The sequence below is a fragment of the Patiria miniata genome, unplaced genomic scaffold, assembly GCF_015706575.1.
Source record: "Patiria miniata isolate m_02_andy unplaced genomic scaffold, ASM1570657v1 HiC_scaffold_24, whole genome shotgun sequence".
NCBI classification, from domain to species: domain Eukaryota; kingdom Metazoa; phylum Echinodermata; class Asteroidea; order Valvatida; family Asterinidae; genus Patiria; species Patiria miniata.
The window spans coordinates 22,585,439-22,605,797 of NW_024037063.1; the positions used below are offsets into that span (position 1 = coordinate 22,585,439).

The 20,359-nt window shown below is 40.4% G+C and overlaps 1 protein-coding gene across 1 annotated transcript; it reads right to left on the reverse strand.

The window, feature by feature from the left end:
• Nucleotides 1–1,981: 1,981 nt before the first annotated feature.
• On the reverse strand, nucleotides 1,982–19,115 carry LOC119731629 (adenosine receptor A1-like). Its single transcript, XM_038204828.1, has 2 exons — nucleotides 17,520–19,115; nucleotides 1,982–2,962 (listed from the first exon to the last, which is right to left on the reverse strand). The coding sequence occupies exons 1-2, from the start codon at nucleotides 18,135–18,137 to the stop codon at nucleotides 2,477–2,479; spliced, it is 1,104 nt and encodes a 367-aa protein (XP_038060756.1). The 5' UTR covers nucleotides 18,138–19,115; the 3' UTR covers nucleotides 1,982–2,476.
• Nucleotides 19,116–20,359: the final 1,244 nt, after the last annotated feature.

A 20,359-nucleotide genomic window follows, 5' to 3' on the forward strand; every position in this document is an offset into this window, starting at 1 on the left:
CCAAAGGAGCCACATTTTCCATGGCGTGCGAATCAGTAATCAGCCGATGACCGACCAGCTGATCAATTATAAAAGATATAATTAGTTCGAGTTTTACGTAAATTTGAAAATTAATGATGGTCCTTTTTCATCTAAGATCAGCCTCTAAAAATGTGTGCACCTTCTAATACGATAGGAAATAAGGGTCTTCAATCACAAAACATTAATTTGATAGACACTGAAGTATGCGCCATTTGATTGGCTTCTCTCGTGCGAAAAAATACTTAACATAGTGATCAACCTGCGTGATTAATTAGGGTAGAGTTAGATCAAGTGCTCAACAATCGTTCACGATGGGTGCCGTGCACAAGACGTGGTAACACAACTGTTTTGTCTTCATTAATTTATAAATTAATGTGTTCTTGAACTTCTACTAAATTCCACGTCACTGTTAATTAATTAATGTCTAATTAGTTAATGTCCAAAGGAGCCACATTTTCCATGGCGTGCGTATCAGTAATCAGCCGATGACCGACCAGCTGATCAATTATAAAAGATATAATTAGTTCGAGTTTTACGTAAATTTGAAAATTAATGATGGTCCTTTTTCATCTAAGATCAGCCTCTAAAAATGTGTGCACCTTCTAATACGATAGGAAATAAGGGTCTTCAATCACAAAACATTAATTTGATAGACACTGAAGTATGCGCCATTTGATTGGCTTCTCTCGTGCAAAGAAATACTTAACATAGTGATCAACCTGCTTGATTAATTAGGGTAGAGTTAGATCAAGTGCTCAACAATCGTTCACGATGGGTGCCGTGCACAAGACGTAGTAACACAATCTTTTTTTTCATTTATTTATAAACTAATGTGTTCTTGAACTTCTACTAAATTCCACGTCACTGTTAATTAATTAATGTCTAATTAGTTAATGTCCAAAGGAGCCACATTTTCCATGGCGTGCGTATCAGTAATCAGCCGATGACCGGCCTTCTGATCAATTATAAAAGATATAATTAATTCGAGTTTTACGTAAATTTGAAAATTAATGATGGTCCTTTTTTTTCATCTTAGATCAGCCTCTAAAAATGTGTGCACCTTCTAATACGATAGGAAATAAGGGTCTTCAATCACAAAACATTAATTTGATAGACACTGAAGTATGCGCCATTTGATTGGCTTCTCTCGTGCGAAAAAATACTTAACATAGTGATCAACCTGCGTGATTAATTAGGGTAGAGTTAGATCAAGTGCTTAACAATCGTTCACGATGGGTGCCGTGCACAAGAAGTAGTAACACAAGTGTTTTGTCTTCATTTATTTATAAATTAATGTGTTCTTGAACTTCTACTAAATTCCGAAATATACAAACCATTCCATTGCCATCACTGACATCAACCTAATCACCACCTTTGAAATTTGACCACGATCACTACCATGCACCCATACCACAAACACCTCGTTACCATCACCGTAACGTCAATGTTATCTTTCTCCTTGAAAGTATTTTTTTCTCTTTTCCTCTTTTTTCCCCCGTTGATTTCCTTTTCTATCCCTCTCTTTGCGAAGCCCTAACGGTGAGTGGCCCTGAAATAGGGCCTTGTGATGGGCGACTTTCATAAAAAAAAAAAAAAAATAACCACCACTTGCACCCCCTCACCACGCCACTGCCGCTACATTCAATTACCAAACCATCCTAAAAACCGACAGCCATGGCTCCTACTTTACAACCGCCAACACAACCCTTGACATTACCACTATCACCACTTTCACCACCACCACCACCACAATCACCTCTCACCACCACCACAACCACCACAACCCCAAAACCACCAACAGTCAGCATCCAAACCCAGTCCAAAACCCTGTACTTACAGAATTGGAATACAGTGACGGATCAACGCCCCCCCCCCCCCACTTGGGCTGCAACATATGGGAAATCATGCAGAAAAAAAACAATAAAATACCTGCTAACCCCCCCCCCCCCCCCCCCCGGCAGCTAAACCCCCTCTTGATCGAAACCTGGATCCGGCCCTGGAAACCTGCCCTTTTGCTTTCTCAACAGTTGGATTAGCAACGAATAGTTCAGTTCAACATCCCTTCATGAATCCAATTATGGTCAATTGAGTCAGCGTGTCTGGCTGATTTATCAGCAAATTAAGGCCGTTGCACTTGCAGTCAAGACAGTAAAATCCCTCGTGTTGGAGCCCCATCCATCTCCCGTCATGCACTTTCTAATTCAATTCCGGGTCTGTACTTTCAATAATTGAATTAACAGTAAAGTGGTTCCAGCAAAGTGATAGATTTTTTAAAAATCGATCTTCACCCTCGAATGGAACAACGATCGACTACACGACAGGTGTTTCTCAGCTCCACACTGATCTTTCATAAGAAACTTCTATTGTAAGCGGAATCCCGACACTAATATCTAGCTATTTTGCTTCAAGACGTGAAAGTTATAAGTAGCAATCCACTTTGCCTTCCAACTCATGTTCAATACCCGTCATTTGTTAAACTGTTTTCACCCCCGCTACCATAGTGCATTGACACGCCCATAGCAACTGCTCCAATAGTTGTATTGGGCCCCGGACTGATGTGGCACATCCTGGTGCACCACGGGAAGAGTTTGCAGATGGTCCTCTTGTACGCAGTCCTGAAGTCCTTGCCGTACGCGTAAATTAAAGGATTAATGGCGGAATTGGCATGCGACAACACGATGAAGACGTCATAGATGGTAAGCGATGGCCCAATGCAGGACGGGCAGAGTGCCGTGCGGAGGTTAATGATGGAGAGCGGGAACCAGCATATGGCGAAGATGACGATGATGACGCCGACAGATTTGACGGCCTTCACGTCTCGCTTGTAAGCGGAGAATCGACGCTTTCTACGGGCGTTGGAGCTCGCCATTGCCGTGCCTCTGACGACGCTGGATGGGTTGGAACTTGTACCTCCTGTACATGTTGGGCCTATGCGTCTGAGCTGAATTGAACAAAACAAGAAAAAAAAAATGTTCAAAAACAAAATACCCTGAGACTCTTTTTTTTCAAGCGTGAAGTTTCTCTTTATCACCTTCATAAAGTAGTACCAAATTATTTAGAGTGAAAATGTACTCTTAATTTGAAAGTTATATGGTTCGAAACAGAGAGTTTTTGGGTGGGAACTTAACCAATTTTACTCATTCCACTATATAAACTTTATTTTTGTACCTAGTTTTAGTCGAATAAAGTGAATTTTACTCCGGAAATAAGAGCGGATTTTGGCAGGTAAACTTAGTATTATTTTGGAGTTACCCGTCACCAACGTAGTATCATTAAATAGTATTGCAGTGTACTTGGTTCTGTCCAACAGCTTGTTGGAAAAAAATCAAAAGCTTGTTCGGTTGAGCAAACCAGCGACCCCTGCCTGAGAACGTCACATCTGACGTTCTGCAATTGTTGTTCATTCCAATGTAATTCGCTATTGTCAATTCACGATGCCCACGTTACTGTACAATTCACAGACTCACTGACATATTGTCACTCGTAACCTAGCCTGGTTGTTGGCTGGTGACGAGTGCCGGGCAGTGCTGTTGTATAAGATTACCCCGTAATGGGGTAAATACGGCCCACTATATGTACATCAGATGCATTAAAAAAAAAACGTATGGTGAATAGCCAGTTTATACCAGAAGAATACAATTTCGTATCTGGGACCAGCCTTAGGGACCGTGACCATTCAGCACCGGCATGAAAAGGGCCCCCAGGTAAGCTCGTCCCCTCCCAAGAAGTCATTTCGCACCGTCCTAGCTACCGGCCCAGGAGCTGATCCGGTTGCTAATCAGGAACTCCTCTATCCTCGGGTCTATTGTTTGCAAGTATTGACACATGTAATATATCCCAGAAGAAACCCGCTTGTGGTTTTCATCTCTCAGCGCGAAACAATAGAACACTTTCGTCGGCACCGATCAAAAGCCCTGCTATGCAGTTTTGCGCACAATGGGACCGTAAATTACCAAGGCGTTTGGAAGGATTTTATCTTTAATCCGGTAAGTCTGCTATTGTTCTGCTCTGGAGGTTCTCTGAAGGGCAATAAATTGATGCGCCTGACTTACTTCAAAACTTCAGGTCAGACAGGACCATGTACCGGACGAGACTGGGCTGAAGACCGGACTGGCTCTGGACCGGACGAAGTACCGGGGGAATGGTCACGGTCCCTTACTATAGGCTTGCCACTTAAATGCAACGAAAGTCTTGTAAAAAAATATATATATATTTTGCAGGGGCCTTTGAAGCCTACCTAAAACTGAAAGAACGCCGCCCGATGATTAATCCTAACGCATACTTCGGAGGATAACCAAGGAGACGTAATAACCATCTCGCATTCAAAGGACTGGCAATTTAATCCATGAGTAAACAACCACTGTAAACAATCAAACGTAGGGATGGAAACTTCCTGTGGCAGGGATATGTGGCATGAAAGTTGACGAATCCTTCCTGTGTGTTGACCAAAGACGCACAGCTCTGTAGTTACTGAAAATCGTAAATTAACATTTCCGTTGCAGCGCGCCAAAAAAAAAAAGATTAAAAAAAACCGCGAGCAGACAACAAACACAACGGATTGTGTTTGTTTTCAATTTCAATTTCCTATGTCGCCTAGCACGATCACGGGCCTGACAATATGGGGAATCGATTCCTTTACACTGACACACAGCCAAGAATCGACCCTAGCACTGTTGTTTACACACAAACGTCAGGAAAAGATGGACCTAATTGTACATTAGGGAGTGTTTATCCAAGCGATTATCCAAGCAATTTAACCTTGTTTGCAATTTCATTAAAAAAAGAACTGGAAAATTAAGCGCGCTTCCACAAACGCACGCAAATTATTCCAGGACCTGCGGTAACCAAGCAATTTCGCGCCAAAGTGTGTTTGCGTTCAAACGTTATTTCCGAACACGTGCGACCAAAGGTCGTTTTACCAAACAACTCTTTAACTCTGATCTCCCGCAAACGGTAGAATTCGGCCGGCCCCAGTGCTTTTCCAAAATCGTGTGCTTGATTAAAATCTAATTTATCAGCGGCAGAATAAACGGCGGCACAATTGATTAATGGTATGATGAAACGAGCCTCGCTTGTTGTAATGAGACATTCCTGTAGAGGTCAAGTTTTTGATCAACGTATTCAACCACAACACTCGATGTAACTGCCATTACCGTTGATACGATGGAATTCATAAATAAACTCGTCGAACAAAACAAAACCTCCCAGAATAAAAAAAGAGTTAAAATTACCACTTATTGAAGCCCAATCAGATCCCACGTTGTAAAAATAGTCTGACGGTAATAAAAAAAGGAAATGAATACGATATCAAACCACTCTTCCAATATAGAACGTGACATCTGCACTTCAAAGTAATCTGAACACCGAAATTGTCATAGTACACGTGAAGTCATATTGTCAATTTAAAAAGGAAGAAAAAAAATTGCGAGATAACAATCTTGTCTCAGATCTCTTTTATCCTGATAGTCTACCAAATTCGATGCAATGTTGCCTTGGGGAGAATGCCAACTGTCATTAAAGGGAATGTTCATCATTGGCTTTTGCTGTAATTTTCAGAAATGAACTATTTGAGGGGTTAATATAATAGATCAAATATTGTTACACTGACATGAACCAAGAAAAACAAAAATGTTCAAGTAGTCTGGTTCCCTGACTCCACTAAAGATGAAATGGATCAATGTATTGATGCCGGAAAATTGTAAGGTAAGGGAACCAGTCTAGCTGGCCTGCACCCGTTCATGAACATGATTGTAACCAATAGCAAACAAAATTTGGACTGAAAAAATGGTAAATTTGGAGCAGTAGTTAAAAATAGTTAGGTTTTTCCAACGGTTGTCGGCCGACCACCGTTGGAAATGTATTAAAAAAAATACCATTTTCTTGAAATGACTTCACACCAGGTGCCATAATTTTACAGGATGCTTTAGACTGTCATTTACCAACATCCTAGTAAGGTATTTTGTACAAACTGAGTAGTTTTATTTTTCGATGTTTGCAAATATTGTATTTTCTCTTTAAGATAATATCCTTCAAAAACTCATGGTTTCAAATTAGCATGTTGTCCCGATATGAGAGCATTCGTTCAATGTTGATACCAGACGGTATTTTGCTGTGAAATTAATGTCAGTATCTAGAACACAACGCCTCATGCAGGTGTAGTTTGAAATGTGGACTCTATATGAAATATGGACGCAATGGATGTATTGCGCATACCTAAGTAACGATAATTAGGACAGTAAACGTGTGAGGGTTTGAATCCGTTGTAAATTAAAACAAGAGACCAGATTTCATAGGAGTCAAAATTTCATATGACACCGGTTTTGTTTACAACATGGATCAGTCAGGTGTCAGAGTGTCTGATGAATGTGAAGATATTTTATAAATCATATCGTTCCACCTGTCATGCAGGCCCGTTAAGCTCCACCGTAGACGTATGAATCTTTATGTTTGTAACACAAAGACATGAGTTATTTGTTTTTTTCATGGAACATACTGACGACATCGAGAAAATATGTTTGTTGGAAAGACAAGTAGTCTTCTCTGCAGCCTGTGTAAACGCACTGAGTCAGACTAGCGCAATTCTCCCCATGTCAATTTTCAGATGTTAATCACATTGAATCAAGGCAAGTTATAATAAATGACAAGTAGAGATGTTAGACCGATGTGGGGGAGAGTGCGGTGACAAATGTGCCTAGCTGTAGGCTGAATTCTTTTTCCTCATATCACTTTCGTCTCAATTTTACGGTGCGCGATGATTGATCGCGGCCGTCTGGTCGGCACGAAACACGGCGGCATTAATCGGGAAATATTGGTCAGGCCGATGAAATCTCCGCGTCCAGAATGCGTCTGTTTTAGGGGTCTTCATGTCGAGATATAATACTGTGTTCCGCTACTGACTGAACCTCGGTCGGTGACAAATGACGACAATGCGACGGTGATGCTCTGTTTGGGTCAAGGGGTGGGAAAGTCTATTGGGTGAAAGTTCAGTGTGGATTCTGTGAACTGTTGATTCTGTCAAACACATTCAAGAGTCAACCCAAACAACTGTTTGTTAGTGGTTACAGAATATACTATACATTGCATACCATGATTTTCTTCCCGGTTTATGCAACCCAAAATGTTTTCCTCCTGTTTTTACTTTTATTCCCAATAACAAAATCACTATATATTTGTAGTTTATCAACAAACAGCCCGACAAAAAATCAGAATTTCAAAAGCACCACTAGCCCAGGTCGCCCCAAGATAAAATCTTTATCGCAAAAAGCCTGGGAATTTTTCCCTCATTCAAAGAAAGAACAACCCGTTGATCGATATAACCTAATTCACTTTCACGCACCAGCGAAGATCACTTCGGAAATTTCATTCGGAAGTTGTTCAGCATGCGCAAGTCTCACGCCTTTTCATTGTGTGCGCGTAGCCCTGAATAACGTGTTTCGGGGCACTCAAGTTCTGCGGGGCATTCAAGTTCTAATTCTGCGGGGCATATTGGTAATTTTGAAACTGAGTTTAAGGTCAGTGCATTTCCTGTTTTCGGTAGCCTGAAATGAACAGAATTGTTCTTACCTGTGCCAGAGTTGTTATAAAAGTCAAGCACACGTCAATTATTAATCAAATCACAACTTGGTCACAAGAAACAGCTAGGGGACGGACGATAATAATAATACTGGTGCTTATAATGAGAGTGACTTCGTCATATTTCATTACAATTGTTTGCTGCTTGACTTGAGACTCACTTGGATGATTGACTTGTGATTGAATTGTGATGACTTGATTACAATTCAACCCACGCTTCCTCTGTTGTCGAGTCAAACCATGACGTTGCATATGAACTTATTATTTGGGTACCCCCAACGTAATCGTATCGTGATTTATAACCAAGCCATCTTGGACTATTCAATTACAACGGGCAGCCGCAATACCAATTTTCCATTTCCACAAAAACTTCTTCCCGAGAGAAAACCCGCACCGGTACATCAATAGCAATAATTCTGACGCAGGCTCCACTATAAAATTTGACACTAAATCTCCGCCCAATGGAGACATTAATCAGCAAATTGATTTCAAAATAATTGAAATATAAGTCCTCATCACTCCGAGAAATATGGTATGATGAAATATGATGGTTGAACAGGTTGAACGAGGAAAGAAAGAAATTTGATTTCCATGAGTCTGTGACCGACCACGGCTTCATTACATGGGAGCGGGTAAAAAATTAATTACTAAAAAAAAACCCAGCGGTATACCTTTGATCCATTTTTGTTGAATGTCATGTAGTTTTCTTATTAAATTTAGCATAAAATAGTGTAGCTGTACAAGGAAGATTAATGGTAGAATGATGTCGATTCTACGTGTCCAACAACATATTACAGTTAGCTTGATTGAATTGAAAATGGGGAGCTCTTGTTCACCAGTTTACCGAGACCAGATTATCAATTTTGAACGAAAATTAAACAGTGCAAGCACTTAGGTTTGTAGGGCTATTCAATAAAATATTCAAAACTAAAATCGTTTCCTGAAAAGTTCAAAACCAAAACCGCCTTCTTGAAATATTCAAACTTAAAACCACCTTGCATTTTGTGTCCGTTGCCTATAGTTAGACCTAAAACTTAATGGATAGTGCAGTGGTGGGTTTGGTGATAAGGAGATAAGTCAAGAATCAAGACTGTATTATGAGCCTTGGCTAGAGGTTAAGATTAAAGTTTGCTGTCTTTGATCTTTCCGACTATAGAGCCATGAAATGGGGGATTGATCATAAGTCATTGGCCTTGGCTTCTCTGAACAGTGTTCCGAGTTGGAGGGCCATCAAACTCTTAACTGAAAGTTTGGGTTAGGATAAGTTAGTTATATTTAACTGTAGAGGTATATACGGTAAAAGGGTCAGGGTTACAGTTATAGGGTAGGGTTAAGATTACAGTTGGGTCACTTTGGTTAAGGGTAAATAACGGTTATTCAGTATATGGTTAAAAGCCGCATTATTAAAAACTTTTTTATGAGTGAAATGATATAACTTTCGGATCGAAATACTACTTGTAGCGTCACATGAATAGAAATTGAACACCTGTGTGAATTAAAGCGCGATGGAAACGTACGGGAAAATTTCCATTTTGACAAACCCTCTTGATAAAGGTAGATTGGTCATTGAATAGACGTCTCTGAATACATTACCATTGGAGTGCTCTTCTAGTTTTTGAAGTGCATGTCATGACACCGCTGGACCGGTTGACCCAAGGGAGCAGGTGCATAATTCATAATTGTTTCTCAAGAGATCCGAGATGTTTTTCTTTAATTCATTTGTTCCGTTTTGAGAAGAAAAAAAAACGTTTTGAATAATTCAGCATAAAGGTTTGGATTTTTTAATCACTTACATTTTGAAATTTTGTTGCGCAAACCTAATTGGTTGAACTCAATCATTAGCCCAATAGCTTTGGTAAGCTGACCCATAATTTGACAGAAAGGAATTTCTCCAACTTTCGCACTGGGAAGATTCTACCTAGCTTGCCTCATTGCGATCACTGTAATTTTTGTCCTCGTCTGTAACAGTTTATAATACTCTGTTTTATGGCCCAAGCTATCATTGTTGATACACAACTGGTTTCGTGGCGTACGTGCCCCAGTGGCTTTGCGGTTGCTTATAAGTTACCATGGTGAACACTATTAACCTCTGACCTGTTTCCCAAAATAGTTCACCTTTGACCTTTGGGTGGCTCGCTGGGCCTTTTAGTCGTCGAGGGGGACCGTCAATGTATCAATTCGAATGAGTTAGGCGGTGATGGAGTATGAACATGCAGACAAGATATGATCATGCCCGATTAGTAATTGGGAACGTGGCAAACGAATATCAATTCTATAGGCCTATACCTTGAAGGTTTTTCTGACATTTTTGTAAACCGTTATAGAAACGTTTTATTGATTCCAGAGAACCGGTATAGTGTGCTCTTGGCACTTATGTCACTGAGTGACTGTCACTTGTGAAGACTGCCAGGCAGTGCTGTTGTATATGTAATGCAACGAATAGCCTAAATCCGGCCCGTTGTCTCGATGCATGAACAGACTGCCAGTGAACAGCCATTTTGAATCAACTGAATAGAATTGTGTGTACTTTGGGACCAGCTTTACTAGGCTCGCCTTGTGACGTCACACTATTGTTATTTTCTTACCAGATACTGTTTCCAGGGTTTTCGGCCCTATATTGTATTTAAATTCAATTCAATTCCAAATAGTTAATTTATCCATAAAAATGCAATTACATATGGTTGGACAGCTCACTATAAAAAAAAACACTTTAAGTATTTACAAGTCATAAATAAATACATGACACTTTAAACAAGAACAAACTACATGTACTTATCTACATTTAAAATTGATGTAAAACCTCTCTAAAAATATTCTTTATACCGTAAATTGCGATAATGAATGTACAAGAGATGACAAATAAAAAATTACTTATAAAATGATGGACCTTTAAATATATAAATATCAATTATTTTAGTCTAATAGCCACTGGAATGAAAGACAACTTTCCGTTCTGTTATGTGACTGATGACAAGGATTTTGTCAGGAGGCGCACTTATATTAATATACATGTATTGCACTTAGAGCCCACAAGTTAATTCTCTGAATCTTAGATCAAGCACGACAAATAGAAAGTGCATGCATGGTATGAATTCACTTAACGTTTTTGAATTTTCTAGTCAATGTTCTGTATCGGCACGAAATGCTTTAAGGTAAACGAATATGCTTTAAGGTAAACGAATATGATATTGAATATTGAATGAATTATATGGATTTGTACTGTTTGTCAATGCACTTTCTTTCAATATGTTACCCCTGAATTCACTAAGGCGGAGTAGAGTGCACGCGAAGACAGCAACCAATAGCGTAGCGGGGGGGGGGGGGGGGGGGGGGGGGGGGGAGGAGGACCATCCCCCGTTCCCTATGCCTTAAAAATAAATATATTACAAGTAAAAAAAACAATGTCCTCTGTCAACCGCGGCGACTCCAAACGTCGCGCACAGTCAAGACACAGCGCTCGAGAAGGGGGGGGGGGGGGGGGCCTGTGGGGGCACATGATGCTCCCCCCCAAAACAATTCCCAATGCCCCCAAGGTCCCCCACCAAAAATCGGAAATTTGCCGCTTTCCAAGGAAGTGTCTTTTAAAAGTATTTTTTAAAGATTATTTTTGACTTCCCTTAACCTTACGACTTTATGAAATGTGAATACATTGATAAGCCAAAATAGCGCCCTCTAACGTCAATATAGGTTCCCCCCCCCCCTCCGCTTTTTAAATTTACTTCAAGGCTTGCAGTCATCGGTGGCTTGGATTTTTTTTTGGGAAATGTTGTTGGGTCCACCCTCATAATATACTGGTTCCCCCCCCCCACCCCACCACCACTGAAAAAAAATCCTGGCTACGCCACTGATAGAATTCCTTTTCAAAAATACATTTCAAAAACAAATATGGAGATGGAAATACAAGTCATGCCTCTCAACTTTGAGTACATAAGAAACTTTATACCTTGACAGCAGAAGTGAGCCAATGAAAATGAAGAATTCTCCTTAAAACCTTTGTTAAAAAAAAGTCATTGGAAAGTGGCCAGGAATCGCCTAGGATTACACCACAGACCATCTAGAATCCAACATTATTCGGGCCCCTAAGCGGGCCCCGGACCCCACGAAGTAAAGGCTTTGCGCTCTACACTCGCATAAGTCATCGATGAACAAATGCCCCTACGCTGTAATATTTCACCCTGCCTAGAGGCTAGAACACTGGTTAATAATTATGTGGAGCGACGTTTAACACGCGCGTAAAAACGGAGGCACATAATTGGACTACAAAACATCAGTAATGAATGTAGCTCGCACTGTTCAATATTTAAACAGCTTCCGCAAAATTAATTCATCAACTATTATCTGTTGCCATGACACGATGAACAATATCGCTTCAACATTAAACTATATGTATTAAACGCACGGACCGTACACAAAGGGTTTGTAAAGGTTGGCAGGATTTGGCCCCTTGTTTAAAAATTCCTGGCTATACGCCCCCTTTATACCAAGTTGGTATTCGTTTATAATTAAAACATTGTCAATTTACTTTAACTGTTAACACAGCTAGAGCTACGCTTCCTTCCATTGTAAATTGCCGCCTTTGCATAATAGTTAACTCACTTGTACAAACACTACGTAACGACCGTTATAGAAATACCTCACAGTTGTATGATTAACTCTACTTTAATGGAATCATTTGGCGGCTTCACACTTTGAACAATTTAGTTGCTGCAGCACATTGATATATTATTACAAATCAATCATTTTTAAGCCGGTCAAACTGATTCAGTTTAATATTTAATACCGATATTGCAGTAGGTCTATAATGCCGTGATAGGCAAGGTGTTCATTTAATGCAGTAAAAGGGGTGACACGTTTGAAGAAAACCGTCTAATATGCCGCTGTATTTACACATGTTGTGGCTTGTAAAGCCGCCATCCAATTACGGGCTTATATCGGTAGTACTGTGATAGAATCGATGTAGTGTAGTATCTTCTTGACCCGATAAGTATCATTTGTCAATATTGACGGGCTATTGGGTGATGGAATGGTGTCAGTAACTATGGAAACTGCATGGCTATCACCCTTTGATCAGTGTAATCTGGCACGCAAGAGAGTTTGATGTAGAATGGACGTGGAGACAAACAAACAAACCAAACAAACAATACAGTGAAATGCATCTTGAAAGACCAGATTACGATTGAAGTTTCGCAAAACAAACAAAAGGGTGTTCATGCTTCTGACAAAGCCAGCGGGATGTTGGAGGGGTGGCGAGGTTTGTTGCAATCTAAACAAGACTAGGGAAGTCTAGTAAAGCTGGTCACAGAGCACACAGCATCCTATTCACTTGATTCCGAATGGCTATTCACTGGAAGTCTTTATGTATCTAGACTACACGATGCGCCTGATTTAGTCCATGCGTTTGCTTTGGCCATATACGGGGTAATCCTGTAGCACGTACTCCATGTTTCACATGAGTCGGGGGCTAGATACACAGAGGACACTAGCTAGGGCACTCTTTAGACAAGCAGCAATTTCGGTGTCAAACTTACACTTGTGGTGTCAATTTATTTACTTGCATGCAGACAAATTATTCAATATAAAAAGCGAACGATGTTGATTTCTCACCCGTCGTTTTTTTCCCCAAACGAATGCCCGTGATTATGTCATAAGTTGCTCATAGCTCCATTTTCATATAATTTCCACACAATCTCTATTAACAAAAATTAGTTTAAATCCCTTTAAAAATTGTGTCATATCCCGGTGAGTCCGAATGGCCTATTCCTTTCGATCAAAACCTAAAGCAATTAAAAATAGTGATTAAACAACTCAGGGAGCCAAAAACAAATAACCTGAAAATTCTTAACACACTCACTCGCACGATTCCCCCAAGTGCCAAGCTTCCCCCAAGTCACTTCAAGAGGCTCTTCTTCGACCGGTTCGGGTTTCCTCCAATTTTAATGGACTGTCAGGTATCAACACTGTAATCACCTGCCTCTCATCCCCTGATCATATTTTTCTTCTCAAATTACAAGATGGACATCAGCAGCTACGCGTTGTATGCGGTCAATTTCCCCATCCTTGACGGCAAGGATAATTCTTGTGGCGTGGTAATGGCTGGTCGTTGTTTGACTTGACCGCATGGGAGTGCTGAAAGGTGTGACGGTGCAAGCCTCGTTAGCTCCGCCCAACAGTACTAATTCGTCGATTCGTGTAGAAATCCGTTGTCGTATCGTGTAGAGAATCATGTCGTATCTCATGCGAGAAAGTGAGGCTTGAGTCCATAAGCATGAATTAGGTTTGCGATAAAGTCAACGAATCTCTTGCATGCTTACATTATGAAACTTGACTTTTGAATACTTCCCATTTAAGTTTAGACACAGATCATGTGTTGAACGGTATACTTGTCTTAATTAGGTTTGTTTTATGTGTATGATAAGTATTGATTATCTTTTTTATGTGTAGGATTTACATGTAAATACAACATTTTTTTGGTGATTAGCACGTTTACTATGGCCATCTTTCATTTGAGGCTTTTTGAATGAAAGTGTTAATGTTCTCTTCCCCACCATACACAACTGAGACAGATTTACCGCTTTTAGAAGACAAATTACTGTTTTTGTTTTATTTTAAATAAAATGTTTTATCAAAGCTGTATTTGGTATCACAAAGACCCCATTTGAGGTTTAATCCGATGCCAATGTCCCTACGTCATTTTTTATTCTCTCATTTAGTTTTTATCTCTAAATGTTCCCCAAAACAATGTCATTATAAGACGAGCAATATACAAACCACACACAGTCTCCGAATTATGAAAGCACTTTGTGTTACTTAATTGCAACTGAGATAATATTTGTGTCCAGTACCAATCAAATATAAATGCTTATTAACGCTCATTTGTTCTCCTCTATCCAGTCTGCAATTCCGCTCAGTCTCTTGTGGCATTGATCTGGCATGTACAAACATGTTTAATCAAGCAATATTCCTTCCATCAATTTCTCTGTAAAACATATTTGCACACCTGGTATTAAGCATGTGTTTACACAGCGTCGAGTTTTCCTTGATTGTCATAATACACGGAGGCGTATTATTAGGCCTAGGCACGCTTCAAATTAGCTCCGGCGAATTTAACACCGCTGCGCCACTGTCATATTTTCTGTCGATAACAAAAAGACACTTGTCCCCTATCTGTCTTTACTCGTTAGAGTAAACAATTCACTCGAAGCGATCGAACAAAGGGACAAACTGCGATTTTGTCCCGATTTCGATCGATAAAAGCTTGTGCATTTCGTCCTGGGAATAATTGGCACTTTTGGGAAGCAATCATAACATTTTACCAGTATGCATTTCAAGTGGTGTTACACCAAAGGTTGTAATATGTATCTTCATTTTTTATCCGGGCATGGCAGTTGTGATCCCACTTGCATCATCACTAGAAAAAAAATTGTGCGATAAACATTAGTAAAAGCATAAGTGAATTCTACACCGAGATCTCGGTCCATTATTTTGTGAAGCATTTTTTCAATTTACTCAGTTCTTTCAATCAGAAGTTGATATACACCAATTAACTTGAGGGAAAGGATTCCCAAACTTTTTTCAGTAAGCTATCCAGTAGATGCTGTCAGAACAGTCATTTTCCGTAAAAATTTTACAGCACTTGTTGACGCTTTCGCCATGGTCTATAATTTTTGAACAGATTTGATGATTAATTATACAAGACAACTGCATCTCGATTTTGACCAATCAGCGGGCGCTTTCTATGTCGGGTCTTCGGCCATTCGCCCGTTGGCACGTCTAGACATGGATACAAAAAAACCCGCTAGACACAGCAACACAGTCCGTGGTCACGCGCTCTGTATTATGTTACGCGACACGCGCGGCTGTTGTTGTATTACAAAACACTGTATTCGAATTGACCAATCACAGTACTAGTCCTGGTTTGGGATTGAAATGACGTCACGATTTTAGTAAAGTCGACTCCGATTGGCTGGCGCGCCTTGCATACAGCTACATGTTTAGACATATCGGACGTTAAACAGGAGACTTGGCTCCGTGGATAACGGGCGGATACTCAGACTAGTAGTTCTCAGGCATTTGTGAAATACATTGTATGTGAAACGTGATGTAATTGAGATTTCAGGCCCGAATGCCATGACATTTGAAAGACAAACTTTCACAGACGTGGCAGATCGATAACAAATGGAAGAGGTGGGTTTTTTTGTATCTCAAGCACGAATCGAATGTAGGCCTAACCTTCTCATACAATTGATTTTCACGCCCCAAACAATATTGTCTTTCCACTCGCTTGGAATAACTTGCAATTCATTGCTATCTCTTGACGCTATCTCCATTCCATGTTTTTTTCTGATTCCTAGGCTTCCTGGCTGCAAAGACCGCAATTCATTCGATTGTGCAAAGGGAAAGTTGTTGAAACGGCAGGTCAAGCCAATTAATTTTGTCACAGTTATTCAACAAAATTGGTCCAATGGGAAATACTCAATCGTGGGGGAAAACCCTATTAAAAAGCCAGTTACAAGTAGTCATTTGCATCGTCTAATGTTTTGTCGGATAACCTGTTTTGGATAAGAAAATATTGTCTGTGTTCTTGGCAAATTTCGGTGCCTACAGGTCCATGAAATTGGTTCTGTATTTCACAATCAGCGCTATCCGTACCGACCTGTCGATCGGGTGTACGTGTTGCTCGCTCAATCAACGCAAAGTAGCGATGCTGTTTATTTTCATGTTTTGCCCGGGGCAAAATTCGGCGCTGGAACGCCGCGGACGAAGATTGGCGTAAACATTTTACCATGTAAACCCGGGGCGCATTGAACATCGCCCGTAAATGAATCCCTTTTAGACGGTGTTGTTATACAGTCTCCCTCTGCTGCATGGAGATTAACGAGGAAATCAACAGCATTTGAAATGCCGACGGCTACTGTAATAGTAAGCAAGGGATGAAACCTGTGTCGTAACATGGCGCAATAAGCTCCCATGTTATGAATATGTTTCATAAATCCTCGCGGTCAACCAGCCGTGGATGCATTTTCTAGTTGCTCAATAATTAATTAAAAGAAAAAAACGGTAATTTTCCTGAAAAGGGTAATCCTTCTCGTGTCGGTTTGTCATGTATTGTATTGGTACACGTAGTAAGTTGGGAACAAAAGCATCGAAAATAAAGTTCCAAACTAATCAACAAGGACAGATGATCAAAATGGACTTTAAACATATCGGTTATCTAAGAGTAATTAGAATAGAACCATACTTTGTTATTGTACCGCATGGCACTGATACCCAAGATTGACTCCAATATTTAGCTAAGTCTTAAAACAATATTTTCAACGAACTTGCTCATAATAATCTCGGGCTTACGGTTTATAAATTATGAAATACAAAACACAAATGCCATGCAGATTTCTTAATCATTACAGCCGACCCAATAGTGGGAAATAATTTAAGCACTATTCATTTTTTGAAATGAAACACATATACGTTGAAGTTGAAATGACACCTGTTTAGACTGACATAACCAGGACATTCTCTAATTGAGAGTGTATCGTCCGAATCATCAAGAAGAACTCTCGCCACTTTTTTGTTTTTCAAATGCCAATTTTTTTTAACAACCGGTTGTCATGTTTTCTTTCTTTTGACTATAATTTACCCAACTCATCATTGATTCTCGATGAGACAAACAATGCCAAATGATAAATGTTTGTAAATCTTGTCGTGAGTTGACAATAATGGGTTTACTTTTTACATATTTGTCAACATGTGACTTTTCCTAAAATATTGTTAACGAAACCATCACCCTTTTCATCCATGCAGCCTATAAAATTGCTAAGAGTATTATTTGGACTGCAGGCATTTGACTCTCTTGAGGAAAAGAGGGATTATGAAGAATGAGGAGTGTGTCGGTAATTCGGCCATCATTCTTTGACTTGAATCTTACGTACCTGTGTTCGTATAGCTTTGTAAATGAACCCATACATCACGAGCATGACGGTGAAGGGTAGAATGATAACAACCAGACAGTTAAAGCCCATGTAGTTCATGTCAATCACGTCCACAAATATACACTGCGGTTTATCAGGCTCTCCCTGATTCCACCCAATGACCGGTAGAAATCCAACAATCCCAGCGAGCACCCAGGATCCCAAGATGGTGACCAGTGCTCGCTTCTTGGTCACGATGGAGTGATACTGCAGCGGGTATGTTACGGCTATGAACCGGTCCACCGTCACCCCTATCAAGCTGAAAGTTGAGGTGGCACAGAGACAGAGCAGGAAAGTCAGCATGATCAAGCAGGCATGGAAGTTATGAGGTAACCCCTCAGCGGTCAAGAGGGCAAAAGGTACCCCTAGAAGACCCACCAAGAGGTCCGCTATCGCCAGCGAGACGATGAAGAAGTTCGTGACCGTCTGAAGACGCAGCGAACGGGCGTAGGCCACCAGAACCAAACTGTTTCCCAAAAGGGCCACCACGGAGATTAAAATCTCCATTGAGAAATACGCCACGGTGACTTGAAGTTGTATGGTGTCGTCTCCCGAGGACATTGTTGTTTCTGAATCCATCTTGAAACCTATCTTCAGCTAAGTTCTCAGGTATCCGTATTTCAGTGTCACACAACGGAACATTAGGACTTCTCCTATTCAAGGTTGTATACAGGTGTTTGCAGGTGTTATTCTTCCTTATGCAGCTGTGTACCAACCAGAATGCTTGAGGTAATCACGAATGATTTCCCGACGTGTGATTCCAGCAAACATAAATCTCACACTCGTCCAGGGCAGTGTTATAATTCCGAATGATGTACAGCCAGTAGCTCACACGAGTGACAGGCTTGAACTCCCTCGCTCTCCAGACTGTTAGCAAAACCCCATCCAAAATTGATTTATATCCGCATCTAATGCCTTGCTCAAACCCTCAGAAATAAAATCCGCTGAGGTTATTACTGAAGGGACGTGAGTCAATCTGGGAGAAACGCAACTTGTGGATTAACTTCGACGTGGAAAAATGACCTCCAGTTTATTTCAAAATAATTGAAATGCCCTTTAGCGACACAGTGTGAAAGTTAAATGTTATGGTATTTTATAGGCTGCCTTGGCCAGTTTCACATCACTAAAGAAATTCAGCTTCCACGAATAAAAAACACCAAATCTTGTTCATCGTAATGTCTTCATCCAGCTCACATGTTATATACGTTTCCTTCCTTCGAATCCACTCTAAGTTAAACAAGAATAACACGTCCAAGCTAGGCGGATAACGATAGGTGACAGAATCGTCAAGCTGCACCAATTACCACATCTGTGGCCAGAAAACAAGAACTCTGGAACTCTGGATGCTTCAGTCCGATCAGTTGTCGCAATCAAGCCTTCAAGGAGAATGATATGATATAATATTATGCTGGTAACACTAACAGGCTGTGGAGGTCCACGCAGAACGTGTGTCCCAGACAACTATGTCCCTGCATGTGTTCAGATGGTCCTCAGCAATGGTATTCACGACTGTACCGTACAGAACAAGTGCCACACCACTAGGAGAAAAAATACACCTGTTATAAGCACATCGAGGCTGTATCGCTCCACGCAGAGATTGGTGCAGGCTGATCATGTGTGATATATGGCTGGTACCCACCCCACATCTGTCACCTGTAAATTGACCTTGATTTGTCGCCTGTCGAGATGTCGTGACCACAAGGGCGTCTTATTATTAGAAACCAGTATTATTAGAAACCAGTTTGCTGTTTGACTTATTCTCTCTCGTGTCTGCGTGAGATGATTTGTGGGGATAACGGTGTGTTGGTTGGATATTAATAAGTGGCGCAACTCCACCGATCACAACTCTCGCAGTTGATGGCATAACATAATAGCTCAAATGTTTGGGTTGTTGTTGGAGGATGACTTGACTTGAAGATGAAACCATTCCCGTCTTTTCACTGTAGATACTGTTGAGAAGAAGTTAAGTAATACATGAGATGCATGTCCCGACGGTTTTAAATAAGCATCTTCCTGCAGTAAATGGAATACTGATTATTTATGGCAAGTCTTGTGAACTTGTTTTTAAACAAAAAAACTTTTAATTAAAAGATCTTGAGGTGAAAAATAATGAATGTTTATAATGCTCACACATCCACCTAATAGTAGGCGCTCATGGCGCTAGAATAGAAAATAATTAACAAACGAGAAAACAAAAAAACTGTATTACTATGCACAGACTGACAAGCAGGAAAACTTAATGTGCTGTGGTGTTGTAGGCTGGATTATAGTAGTGTGTTAGGAGCCTTTTTGAATGAGCTGAGAGATATTCTAGATCGGATTTCCCATTTATTCATAGTGAATATTATTAAGATGAGATTGCCAGGTATAATCCATACCGTGGTGGATGGAAGACCATCGAAGGTCTTGTGTTACTATTGATGGTTATTCTTTTCTTGATGAGATAAGTGAAACTTTTAGACCACACGTAAAATGTGAACGAAATTAACATATTTGATGCCATACGGATTTAGTTGAAGCTCATCTATAGAACCTATTTTGTGAACAGTAACCTTTTTTAACATTCTGCCTACTAATCTAGGAATTCACGTGCTTCGAACATCAACTGTATACCGCAAAGGGTTTGTGCGATGCACATGTACACCAGAAATATTTGAATATTCATTGCTATTACTTGTTCGTTTGCCAAACGCCCACATGCAATCCTAAGCCCCGCCCACGCCAGCTCTCATTCTCAGTTATTCCAGTGAGTAGTCGGTAGTCATTGTACGGCTGGCTATACACTAATTAACATGGGTTTA